The 13318-nt window shown below is 35.7% G+C and overlaps 1 protein-coding gene across 5 annotated transcripts in view; it reads left to right on the top strand.

The window, feature by feature from the left end:
• Positions 1-12043, top strand: part of LOC311288389 (ceramide synthase 2-like) — a 30065-nt gene extending 18022 nt beyond the window's left edge. For 4 of the 5 annotated variants that reach the window (XM_084405793.1, XM_084405795.1, XM_084405794.1 and 1 more), the window contains 9 exons: positions 2175-2292; positions 3719-3837; positions 5071-5128; positions 6413-6463; positions 7003-7095; positions 7397-7525; positions 7995-8101; positions 8228-8381; positions 11578-12043. In XM_084405793.1, the coding sequence (XP_084261919.1) occupies positions 2175-2292; positions 3719-3837; positions 5071-5128; positions 6413-6463; positions 7003-7095; positions 7397-7525; positions 7995-8101; positions 8228-8381; positions 11578-11709 (961 nt within the window). In that variant the 3' untranslated portion in view covers positions 11710-12043. Of the gene's footprint in view, positions 1-2174; positions 2411-3718; positions 3838-5070; positions 5129-6412; positions 6464-7002; positions 7096-7396; positions 7526-7994; positions 8102-8227; positions 8382-11577 lie in introns of all 5 variants that reach the window. The other variant, XR_014626922.1, reaches the window with a different exon arrangement.
• The last annotated feature ends 1275 nt before the right edge of the window (positions 12044-13318 follow it).

The following is a 13318-nucleotide window of genomic DNA, read 5'->3' as shown; positions in this document are numbered from 1 at the left end:
TGAGTTGGTTGTGGAATGTCTGTGATTATGTTGCAGGAAGTTAAAATATGATTGATCACTCAGGGTATATATTTCAACGGCCAGCGTGAGAATTTGTAAATGATCCATTTTGAAAACCATCCAATATACCAGCCTGACCAGACTGGTAGATGAGAAAACTAGCCTGGTTTAAGCATTTTTACATGTGTGTTTTTTTTTTTTGAGAAGGCTGCATGACTGTTTTAGGTCTTTTTCATTGTTTAATATTTAGCTCAGATTTAGTGGTAACTGTTTACAACTCTATGGGTGCGTCTTAATCAGCTTCTTAGTTTAGTAATCAGGTCACTGATCAGGAAGTCTCAATCGCAGAATCCTTTTAGTGCACTGAAACGTTCGCTCCCTAAAAAGTCCAACAATCCACTGTGAAAACCAGGAAGCATCGATGCTCACTGTGTTTCCTTACCTTGAAATCAGAAGCGCAAAAAATAAATCAAGTGGGCCAACTCAATACACATAATGTAACACAAAAACATTATCTACATTTGTTTTACTGTCAATGTTGATCAATTTAATGTGTGCATGCTGAATAAAAGAATATTCATTTCTTTTAAAAAAATCTTACTGCCCCACATTTTTTAATAGTATTGTATATGTATACTATCTTTATCATCAAACATTTTAAATACCACATCTCTGCCTGGTTGCATTAACTGTTTAGACTGGTATTACAAGTTAGTCGTGTAATTTCTTTTCTTTAACATTGGTTATAACATTTTTATTTTTACAGTCACATAAAAAAACTAGACTGGCCCAATTTGAATCCGAAAAGTAAAACTACCCCTTAACAAACTGCTAGATGGTCAGACCAGCTCTTTAAGACACACAGTCTTAACATAGAGGCCAAGTTTATGAAACTGGCCACCGTTGTCTGATCATTTTCCAAAAATCAAGCAATTAATTGCCCTTGCTGATAAATAGCTAATCATAACAAGTATAATAGAAGACATTTAGTCCAAAAATGGATAAATTAAAGTTTCACAGTTTCATCTAAAATATTTGTGCCAATAATGCTAATTAATTTCAGTTTCTTACAAAATGATTTGGGTTGAGGTGGCAATAAAATCACATCACGCCACAGTAAAGTCCTCGTATAACCTGCTTGATATGTTTCGCCACACTTTCGAGGCACCTTTGTTAGGCTGTCAATCAATGTTATTAACCTTGTAAATATGCAAAAAAGAATGTTAACCCAGGATTTACAGTACAGTTTAAAATAAATTGTTAAATGATAAAGTTTTTGCAACAGACATGATCATGTTAGAAAACATTTAAAGCTTAAAAGCTCATTTTAAAGTAAAGCTACCCTTTTGAAGTATAGCTACACAATAAGCTAAGCTGCTGACAAAAAATAACCAACTGTATTGACACGTGTGTTTGTGACATAAGAAATTAGGGTTTTGGCTTAATAAACTAAGTACAAGATACAGGTTGCATCTCAATGCATTGTTTCACGCTTCAGATTATCCAGTAAGGAAACAGCGAGCATCGATGCTTGCTGGTTTTCACGGTGCATTGTGGGACTTTTTAGGGAGCAAACGTTTCAGTGCTCTGAAAGGATTCTGCGATTGAGACAGGCCTTAAAATGTCCGACTAAACTAAAACTAAACTAAACTAAACTACTAAACTAAGGAGCTGATTGAGATCCACCCACAGAATTACCTACACTAAATCTGAACTAAATATTTAACAAAATATTTAACTATGAAAAAGACCTTAAACAGCTATGCAGCCTTCTCAAAAAAAACAAAAACAAAACCATGCACAACAAAAATGCTTAGAGCGGCCTAATTTTCTCATCTCCCAGTCTGGTCAGGCTGGTATTGGATGATTTCAGAGTGATTTAGCCACTTTTCAACTGGTCAGGCTTTGAGAAGGCTGGTCAGAGTAGAGTTTCGTTGTGCTGCACCTGCACTGCTAGTCTGCAAATAAAAAGTAGCTTTTTACTAGAAAGGCTACACTATTTTGAAACCAGCTTAACTATCGGTTTGCGTTGATTCCTTAAGTTTTGAATATGATTCATATGAAGGATGTAAAAAAATGTAGCAGTGATTATTCATGTTTGGAAGATAATGCCAACATACTGTATACATAATAAAAAATGTCAATGGTTTAATTCTTCTAATGTGTCTGTTTAGGGTAATAGCGACACCATTTGCAGCTTCGCTTGGCGTTTCAGAGAAGACCGGATACAAAGTGGAGCACAATGCTGTTCTTGAACATTATTTCAATACAAAGTCAAAAAACCCAGGACAGGTAACGTCTTCTCCTCTCACTTAACAACATATCATTCTGAACTTCAGATCCTCATCAGATTTAAAGTGGCTTGTGGCTTGATCACGGGGGAGCATCACTGTTTAAGACATCATTTAAGGCAAGATTCTCTAAAGCTTTTTTGGAAATTTGAATTTAACTCAGGTCCATCCAGATTTTTTTTATATTTAGGTTTTATTTAGTTTTCCATTTTTTATTTTATTTTATTTTTACCCATATACCTAGCCTGGTTAAAACCAGACCATTCTCAGTAGTAACTGAGTTATGGTCTGGCAAAGCTTCATTAATAACTCATTTCCAAAGGGGCGTCACCAACGGACGTCGCTCAAATGCCTCTGGGCGCAATTGGATAGACCTAAAACCAATCAGAGTGATCGTCATCGTGCAAAGCCATATGCTGCGTCCCAATTCGCCTAAGTTACACTACGCCATAAAAGTATGTACTCTTTTTGTGAAGAAAAGGTATTTACTTTTGAATGTGTAGCAAAAAAGTAGGCAAGCTTTGGGACATACTACTTTTTTATCGGACGGATCTGTCGCGTGCATCCTGTCACTTAAACTGCCCTGTCAATCATCTTGTCACAGTTAAAATCCTCTATTAAATCTAATTTAATTTCCTACCGTTTCGGAGAGAAATGTAGTAGCACGTTCATCTGCCAGTGGGTCTTTCATGGAGACTGTCCTCATGTGTTTGCAATTTGAATATAATAATGCATTTAAAAGTTGGTGCGCTTCACCAACGGATGTCGCTCAAATGCCTCTGGGCGCAATTGGATTGACCTAAAACCAATCAGAGCGATCGTCATTGTGTAAAGCCCGCCCCAACGTTTCTGATTGGTGCCGCGATTTCGACGGATTAGAAATGGGCTTGAATGAGCTCTTTGCCAGACTACTTGCAGAGCAAATCTAAATTTGCCGGAAGTTGTCTGGGTTTTCCCAGGCTACCATATACCTATGAAGTTTACTGTATTTAATATTTAGATTTAATTGTTTTATTATTTAAAAAAAATCTGATTTATAAATCAAAAATGAAATATTAGATTAAGCACTCAACCTAGATCTAGAAGTACTTGAGGTTCGTCATCTAATGAAGCAGTTTTGGCTCCTTCAGAAATTGATGCAATTCCTTCATGTAATAGTCGGACTGGATGTGTTTGATAAGAATTTTTTTTTTTTATTATACATTTTTTTTTTTTTTATGTTTATGTAATTATACACCCTTAAAATGTATTATTTTTCAAGTGTTTATGTAAATCTGGCAAAACTGAGTAGTTTTTTTGTTGTAAGATTTGGTCAAATAAAGCCATTATTATTACACCACTTTTCGTAATCAAAATGGCACTTTTCTGCAGGAGATGGTTGCAGTATTTAATGACTTGTAACACTGATCTCTTCCATCTTTTATCAGGCAGATATAGATGGTCTGTGTAAAAAATGCAGCTGGTCAAGTAGACAAGTGGAGCGCTGGTTCAGGAGGAGACGAAACCAGGACCGTCCTAGTGTTCTGAAAAAATTCAGAGAGGCCAGGTATGAAATACACATAAACTCATTTGACTTACCACATAGCTGTCTGGAGTACTTGATTGTGATTGGTCGAATGCTGCATTCTGTTGTCAAATATTGTCGTATACTGTACACTTTAGAAACTTAAGGGGTTTTTGGACACTGAATCACACATCGCAGATGTCCAGAATATCAAGATGCACAAATGGAAGTAAAATAATAACAAACATAAATATTTTAGACATTAAAATGTCCATGGTTTTTTAATTAATTGACTTTTTCAGATATAGAAACACTTTATAAATTAGGCTTCATAAAGAATGAAGGAACCCTGGTTCTTCAAAAGGGAACAAACAGTTGCTGAGAGGGTGAATTAAAATAAGAAATAGATGCACAAATGACATAAACACAGGAAGTAGGATTCAAAAATTAAATTATTTTATTTTATATATAATTTTCTTTATTTTCATCAAGAAATCACTAAAAACTCATCTGAGTAAGTCACAATAATCCAAATAAATTATTGCAAAATTAATTTATACAATTGTTTTTATTTTATACAACAGACCTTACTTTACAATAAGGTCTCATTTGTTAGCTTTAGCTAAAATTATATATACATTTAGCAGATGCTTTTATCCAAAGTGACTTACAAATGAGGAGAACAATAGAAAAAATCAACAGTTGGGCAACTTTTTTTTTAAATGCATAAAAAATAAATACATATACAGAAGAGAATAGTAAGTGTTAGTGTTAATGGGGCAAGTGTTGACGAAAAAGATGCACCTTTAGCTGTTTTATATACTTTTACAACATGTATTAACCTTTGTTAATGTAGGTTAAATTGTTTTAACAAATACATCTTTTGATCTTAAAACGTAGTAGGCCTATTAAATGTTAAGATTAACATTAAGATTAATAAATGCTATAGAAGTATTGTTAATCCTTAAACAAGGCATGTTTATAAAAGCTACTTAATGTCTTAATTTAACTAAAGCCTAATCCTGGTTTAATCTAAACCCTGTCTGTAAAACCAGGCCATAGGTAACTAATGTTAACAAATGAAACCTTATTGTAAAGTGTTACCTACTAAACATTGTTCCATATGTAATGCCCACAATGCACTGCAGTGGTCATTGGGTCTAAGGCCCAAAACCCAAGTGGTTGCTGACTTGTTGCTGTGTGCTTCCACTGCCAGACTATTGTTGATTAGTGGTTTTGATCTGAGTGTTCCTTTCTGTTGGGTTGTCTCTATAGTTGGCGATTGGTGTTTTATCTGGGGGCATTCACTGGTGGAATCATAGCCCTGTATGATGTAAGTTTATCCTTTTCTTATGGTTTTCCTTTAAAATTGCATACCTGAAGTAAGGAATCTGTGAAAACTGTGCCTGTTTTCCTGTACTGATGATTGGCATGATTAGGACCATTGAACCTGTTCTGTGATCAGCTCTATGATGCACTCAGGGGTTTAGAGATCTAATGTGTGTTAAGCTTCTGACAGATGAGCACTGTGGTGAATTCAGATCGATTTGAAACACACTACATAGGCAGCATCATACAAATGCCCCCCATTATCCACAACAAAATCCTATTTTTGTTTTCAAACATTATTTTAACCTAAGGACCCTCACGGTTTCTGTAAATTTAAAAAGTAACTTAAAACTAAAATAATTTTAATTAACTGTTAAACTTCTGGAATCATTCATTTTTATAGAGTTAGGGTTAAGGGATCACACACTTTTTAGGATTTAAAGGTGACATCTCATGAACATCTGACTTTTTCCATGTTTAAGTACTATAATCGGGTCCCCGGTGCATCTACCAACCCAGAAAACGTGAAAAGTGACAACCCAGTAACTTTGTTTTGGTAAGCCTTTCTCTGCAAGCATGTCAAAAAATAAGCCGATCAGATTTCGCTCCCCTTCTGACGTTTCCACCCACGGCGCCGCCATTTGTTTTTTGGAAGCGACAACAGTGTAACCAGTTCTGACGCAATGGCAAATGGCAAAATTTCGAGCAAAGCATGCAAACTGTTCTGTCGATGGCTCCACAGACAAGCACAGAACGCTATTTGGAGTCCCAGCCTCAGATGAGACGAGAGTAGTGGATATGTCATAATATTTTTACTCATTTTCTACCTGACAAATTATTTGTATATTCATTATAAAAATAATTTCTATTATTTCTATTCTATTATTCTATTATGCTTCCTCACATTTCCTCACAGTTGTTGAGAGGGCAATTTAAAATAAGAAATATCTTGATATTTATTATTTAGCTTATTTTAAGGTTAATCTTATTTAACTATAATCTTATTTTATATCATTTTAAGTCATCTTAGCCCCCTGGTTGAAAACCACTGCATTACCGAATTTCCGAAAGTGATTGCGTTTGGAACAGTTTTTGTGTTGGGGTTTAATGCCTTAAAACGCTGTTTTAGAACACGTTTTAGATCACATTGCAGCTCTAGAAACAGTCATTATACATTTTTCAGGTCAGAAAGTAAAGTTTTGAGTTTAAAAGTTTGTTTAGAGGCTAAAATGGCCATTTTGTCATTTTATTAATTCAGTATTTTTATTGATTCTTCTATTTCTCACAGAAACCCTGGTTTTATAATTTGCGGGAGGTATGGAATGGTTATCCCAAACAGGTATGTTCCAGACTTCAGATCTTTAATTTGCTTGTATTTGCTCCAAGGAATATTTTATTGTTCATATTACTGCACTAATAAGAGCAGATGAGATTTTGCTCACTTTGACCCGGCCCCGATAAAGTGTTCAGTTCACGCAATGCTCAAATTTACGGCATGGCTAATAAAAAAGGCAGATAATAATGCTCACGCTAGTTCCAAATCAAACATGGCCATATTTAGAAGAAAGATGGTTTTTTTTGCTGGCCCAGCTGAAGAGTTTTCTGGAACCGTTCACTTGTTATCGGAGTTCCAGGTTGTAATCAAAAGAACAGTGATGTCACCCAGATTGGCACTCAAAACATTGAGTTTCCTAGAATAATCGCTCAAAAAAGTGCCCTCTTCAAAGCACAATGAATGAATTACATAAAATTCACATTGAATTATATCTCTGATCAATCAAAAGAGTCTTTTACATTTTCTGTCGTAAATGTAACAGTGGGTTATACCTTGTTATTGTGCATTTCTCTGAGAGTTTATTGTTGTTTTCGCTTTTGCAGTCCATGCTGGAGTCACAGTATTGGTATTATATTGTGGAGATGAGCTTCTATTTGTCGCTAGTGCTCAGAATAACATTCGATGTCAAACGAAAGGTCAGTATCATGCGGTCTTATTCTGCATAATTATACCCTTACATTTTAACTACTTAATCTTTCAAATTAATCTTTAAACTATGTTTTGTCTGAGCCTAACCATTTATCACATGACCTGGAATAAACATCTGATCTGAAAGATACACAATAAAACTTATTGTAATCTATTATTTAAAGCTAGATTGATTTGTTGTTGTTTTTATTTCAGATACAGATCTCATCTAACAGCACATCTACTTTTTCACTGTCACAGAGAATTACTGTGAACACTTTTTTTTGTAAATGTATATCTATTTTTTAGGACTTTAAAGAACAGATCATCCATCATTGGGCCACACTGACACTCTTGGCGTTCTCCTGGTGTGGAAACTACATCCGGGTCGGGACCCTGGTCATGCTCATTCACGATTCTTCAGACATTCTTTTGGAGGTTAATATGACCAATCTTATTGTATTTGAATACTTTTTTTTCCCCCTTATTTTTAAGGCTTTTGTCGCTTTACCTTTTTATTAGTGTTTTACCTCTAGAAGGGGGTCTTTAAGAATGTTTATAAATGTCAGTATTAAAAGACGCCATGAAATGGAAGAGTTACGATAGTCTTTTCTTCTCTGTGACGTATATCTGAATGAGACAGCTTCTGGAACATGAAAAGAAATGCATTTTGTCCATGGGGAATTGATTGGATAGTTGTGGTTTGCTATTCGTTGATCTCCTGTGAGTGACAGGTTGTCCCGCCCTCACACCAGTAAACGCATCATCATTCAGAGAAGAGAAGAGATGTCGCTGCAAGAGGGAGAGGAAGTTATTTTGATTAAAGATCAGGAGGGCACATGAATAATAAAAAAAAAATTATGTGCATGGATCAATCTTTTTTTGTGTGTGTGTTATTTCTCTGCAGTCCGCTAAGATCTTCAACTATGCCAAATGGGAAAAAACATGCAACAGCATCTTTGTGGTATTTGCTGCTATCTTCATAGTCACGCGACTCATAATCTTTCCATTTTGGTGAGAATTTTGTGTGTGACTATTTACATCTTTTAAGTTCTTATAAAGAGTCTCAGTTGTAGTTTACATAACATATATTACGAAAAGTTGTAAAAATCTCTGTTGTCTCGTGTATTTTTATACCAGGATCATTCACTGCACATGGGTTTACCCGGCTGACTATTACCCACCATTCTTTGGATACTACTTTTTTAACTTCATGCTTGTCGTCCTATTGATGCTCCACATATTCTGGGCATATCTGATTCTACGTATGGTGAAGATGTTCCTTTTCGGAAGTGTAAGTTGATCTACATTTACATTTGGGAAGGTTTTATTTGTTTAAATTCACACTCATGTAATATAGATTTGTTCCGTTTCTCACATCATTCATATTAAAGTATACTTGGTAAGTATACTTATACAATATTTGGTAATTCATTTTGGGTAGACAAATTTAGAGATTTCTCACTGTACATTTGTAAACCCTGGTTTTACAGGGATCCAAATAACATTGATTTGACAAATAAGCTACTGTATGTGATTTGTGTTTATATTTGCTTGTGCATCTATAAATGTTGTGACATGAATCTGTCTTGGGTCTTCTGAAACATGGTACAAATACAAGGACAAAAACTGAAATGCTGATGAACTTACAGTATGCATCACTTTTCAACATGTTTAATACAAAACAGCATGTGAAAGTTTCTCTGATTGTACAAAGCGCATGAATATTTATTGAGGCAGCTTATGATAATTGTCTGTTGCTAAACAACTCGCCATAACATTTTAGCACTTTATGCCTTTGGCACTGCAGTTTGTTGCAGATCTTTATAACCCAGGGTTAAAAGCATCACTAACCCCTTTCAAAATTACAAGTGAGAAACGTTGCTTTACCCAGGGTTAAATAGACATTAACCTGGAGTTAAGTGTTGCGTGAAAAGCCCTGAATACATTATAAAACTATTTATAAAATGGTTCCAGGCGCAGCAGATCTGAACGACTCAGAAATAGTAGTAAAACAAGTAATGAGGTGCATCTATGCAGCCCGTAGGCCATGTGTCACTAACAAAAACCATTAACACTATTACCTCACCACCCTCGGCTAGTTGTCAATCATCTCAACTGACAGAACTGAGACCTTATGACTTTTAACAAGTCATAAAACTGGCATATATGCAGTCAGAAATGTTCTGGATGTTCTGACCTGCATGTGGACGGACTTGTTTTATTTTACGAGTTCCTGTCTAAAGCTATTTTTAAGAAAAGTTATCTGTTGTCTTGTGAGCTGGTACAGTTTCAGCTATGACACGGTTTTCATTTATTGTCCAATTGTGATTATTATTGCATAATTTACTGGTCTAGTTACAATCCCATAATGCTGGTTATACCAGTGTTGGTTGGTACAGCCCAGGAACACAATTGTACCAATGCTGCGTTTAATCGTTTAAAGTGCTGGGTGAGCGCCAATAGGCCTAGAGCTTAACACTGCCGTTAGATATGGCTGTCTCCAGTTTGGCAATCTATGAGAGTGACAACCGCATTTTACAACCAATTCACTAAATCTGTGATATTAAATCCATGTAGCGTATATTATACATGCTAGTATTCCTATTGTGAAATATAACAAACACCGTGATAGTTAGTGTTATACTTAACAACAGATGAGTTTTTAGTCTCAATTCCTTCTCAGAGGAAGAAATTCCTGCATTTTGCAGTCATGGCATGTCATGGTTTCTTGTACGTGCAGTGCTCCCTATTGGATCCTGTTGGAAACACTGCCTTAATTAACGTGAAGCAATGGCCTATGCATTTATTGGCAGTTACAGGCAAAGTCATTCTGCATGAATTATACTCCAAACACAAATGATGACACGAGCTTGTAGCGGTGACTGAGTTATCCAGGTCTGCGCCGTTGTTCTGTTATTTCCCATTACGCTCGCTTTCTGATTAAAATAAGCCCTGCCAGCCTGTGTTTAGTGCTCCATTGTTTTCACTCCAGCTCAGTCTGTTGAAAAAGGTGAGTCATAATTTGAGAGTGATTGCACTGGCAGCGTACATGATCTCTCGCAAATGCAGAGCGGATGAGGGATGCCAGATTCAATCGCTTCTCTGCTCTGTGTACCTGCAGCCTGTTGCTCGAAGGGACCTACTGTAATTATTCGTGATTTAGTGCACATCAGACTGTTCGGATTCATTTACTATGGATGATGGATTGTGTACTTGCTCGTCTGGTTTCTACAAATAGCTCGTTAGGTTAATGTTTCAAGACCGGCTGTATTTTCAGATTTCAGATGTTGTGGTTTTCATTGTGGTTTTTGTAAAGTACAGGAAGTTCAAAGATCAGCTTGCTTATTGTTTGATTTTCAAATATTTTCTAAGCTAAGGATCAATAAACTTATGCAACAGTCCTTGCACTGGCTTCAAGTCAGGTTCCACGTTGATTTTGAAATCCTTATGCTCACATATGTGACCCTGGATCACAAAACAAGTCACAAGTCGCACGGGTATATTTGTGGCAATAGCCAACAATACATTGTTTGGGTCAAAGATATGGATTTTTCTTTTCTGCCAAAAATCATTAGGATATTAAGTAAAGATCATGTTCCATGAAGATATTTTGTACATTTTCTACTGTAAATATATAAAACATTTATTTTTGTGAGTGAATGCAGCACAATCACGAACATAAATGGACAACTTTAAAGGCGATTTTCTCAATGTTTTCGAATTTATTGCACCCTCAGATTCCAGATTTTCAAATAGTTGTATCTCGGCCAAATGTTGTCCTATCCTAACAAACCATACATCAATGGAAAGCTTATTTATTCAGCTTTCATGTGATGTATACATCTCAATGTCAAAAAATTGACCCATGTGACTGGTTTTGTGGTGCAGGATCCCATATAAGGCACTGCATGGTCTGGCTCTTCAGTAACTGTCTGCGCTTTTAACTTTATATATTTCTTAGCGCCATTTGCGCTCCTCTCAAGCTGTTCCACAGACACTTTTGTGATCTTTATTTTTTCCCTTATATCTTTTTATTGTTTAAAGTGCCTTGAGAAGCTGCTTTAAAAGTGCTATATAAAATAAAGTTTATTATTATTATTATTAAACATACTTTTGGTTATTGATTTTAACCTGTAAATGTAAGTATTAAACAGTAAGGCTCCATTCGTTGTTAACTACATCAAATAACATGAACTAACCATGGAAAAATACTTCTAAAGCATTCATCAATCTCTGTTAATTGTAACATTTATTAATACATTATTAAATCAAAAGTTGTATCTGTTAGTGTTACTTATTAAACTGCAGCATGTAGATACTACTCAGACCACATGGCAACACCCTGGCAACCACCCACAACACCCTAGGATAGTTTTGCATGAGTAAACACCACTCAAATTTTCTTTCTCAAATTCGTTTTAGAAATAAGTGTTAGATGTTGTTCGCTATAAATTATTATTATTTAAAATTTGTCCTTTTTTTGATAGTTAACCAAAGATGAGAGAAGTGACAATGAAGAAGACGAGGAAGAGGACGGGGAAACCAGTGTGACCGAGGACAATGACGGACATGTGAAAGTGACCAATGGCTGCGGAGGAGGCGGGACTAATCATCACTGACACATCTTTCCTTAAACTGAATGACTTTGAATTGGTCTCAGGGATGTGAGGAGCCAAAAACATAATTTGGATTTATTTCCACACATATTATGCCAGAGACCTGTCAAAACAAATTGCATCTTTTAATAACACTGAAAAAACTTTATTTTTTCTCCACTCGGCTTCACTGGAGGCGAGGCGCTGTGTGTCTTGGCTGCTTTAAACCTATTTTCCCCCTTTCAACTAAGAACTTTTTTATTGTGGCACAGGATCACATGGGTAATTATGAAAGAACACCGCACAAAGAAAAAGAAACCCCTTGTAAGATTTAATAGACTGCTCATTGTTTTTGAAGCTCAAAGATCACGTCACACTGGCTGCCCTTCTTCCACCGAGGCTTCATCTGCTGTGCTGCTGAGTTTTACATCAACCTCTGCCTCTATAAAGAACTGAAATTGCATTTCTTGTGAGTGATTTTGAAGAATAACATCTACCCTTGTATCACTTTAACCTCTGGACACTGGAGCTGGGGCTCGGTGGACATCTGACGTTTTCTTTTAGTTCTTAACTTCTTTTACTGTGTCTAAACTGGATGTGTTCACACTGCAGTAACATCTTTTTTTGTCAATGCAAGTTATTTGCATCAACTTCTGATCGCTGGAGGTCACTGAGTCTCTGCTCTGCTGGTTTCTCGTATGCATTTCTATGCGTGCTCTGAATCTGCACTCCCAGTGGCAGTCTCCACATGGCATCCTGCTCAACTCAAATCACCAGCTTGAAAATGAAGGACTTCCAGTCAGTCAGAGGTTTAATAGTTACCTTCATATGTGTGTGCCACAAAACCAGAAGTGGGTTTTATCAAAATAGCTAGTTTTAAAGGTGTTAAAAAGTGTTCACCTTTTAACTTTAATCTTCCTTGCTCCACAAGCCTCAGAATTGAATAATTGGCTGCCTTTCATTTCAACAATTTGAAAGGAAGTTGAATTGGAATGACAGGAAGAGGAATTTCTTGAATTGGAATTTTAAAGAAATGTGAAATGTTTTTCACACTGGTTCGCACAATCTAATTTATTAAATATGTAAATTAAATGCATAAATATAAAATTTGAATAGAAGGCATTCCATCCATCCATCCATCCATCCAAAAGTTTTGATGCTCTGCTGGTGCTTAGTGTACACACGTTTTCATAAGATATTATGTATGTGACTTAAAACTACCTAAGTATATCTGAATGCTGTATGTGGTAAATTTGAGATTTAATGTTTAATATGTCTTATTGACATTTATGAACTGGTTGAATATTCACATCTGTGAGTGAGTGATTTGGTGTGTGTTTTAGGCAATTTAATTAGTTGATATGTGAATGAGAGAATGACAAAGAGTGAATTGAGATGAATGAGTTCAGGCCTTTGCAATATATGTATGTGTGTGTGTGTGTGTGTATGACAAATCATTCTTGTTTCTCTGGGGCGATGCAAAGATCCACAGATCAGCAGAGATGGTTTTCTACACTGAAAAGTTAAAGGTTTAATTGAAGGATTTTTTCAAATTGTTTAATTCAGATTTTATTGTAATAAAGATCTAATATTGATGTAATATTTCAGTATACAATATTATAATGCTTATAAT

The sequence above is a fragment of the Rutilus rutilus genome (genome assembly GCF_951802725.1).
Source record: "Rutilus rutilus genome assembly, chromosome: 3".
Classification (NCBI taxonomy): Eukaryota; Metazoa; Chordata; class Actinopteri; order Cypriniformes; family Leuciscidae; genus Rutilus; species Rutilus rutilus.
The sequence above is the reverse complement of the archived record's forward strand: the minus strand, read 5'-3'. Positions and strand labels throughout refer to the sequence as shown.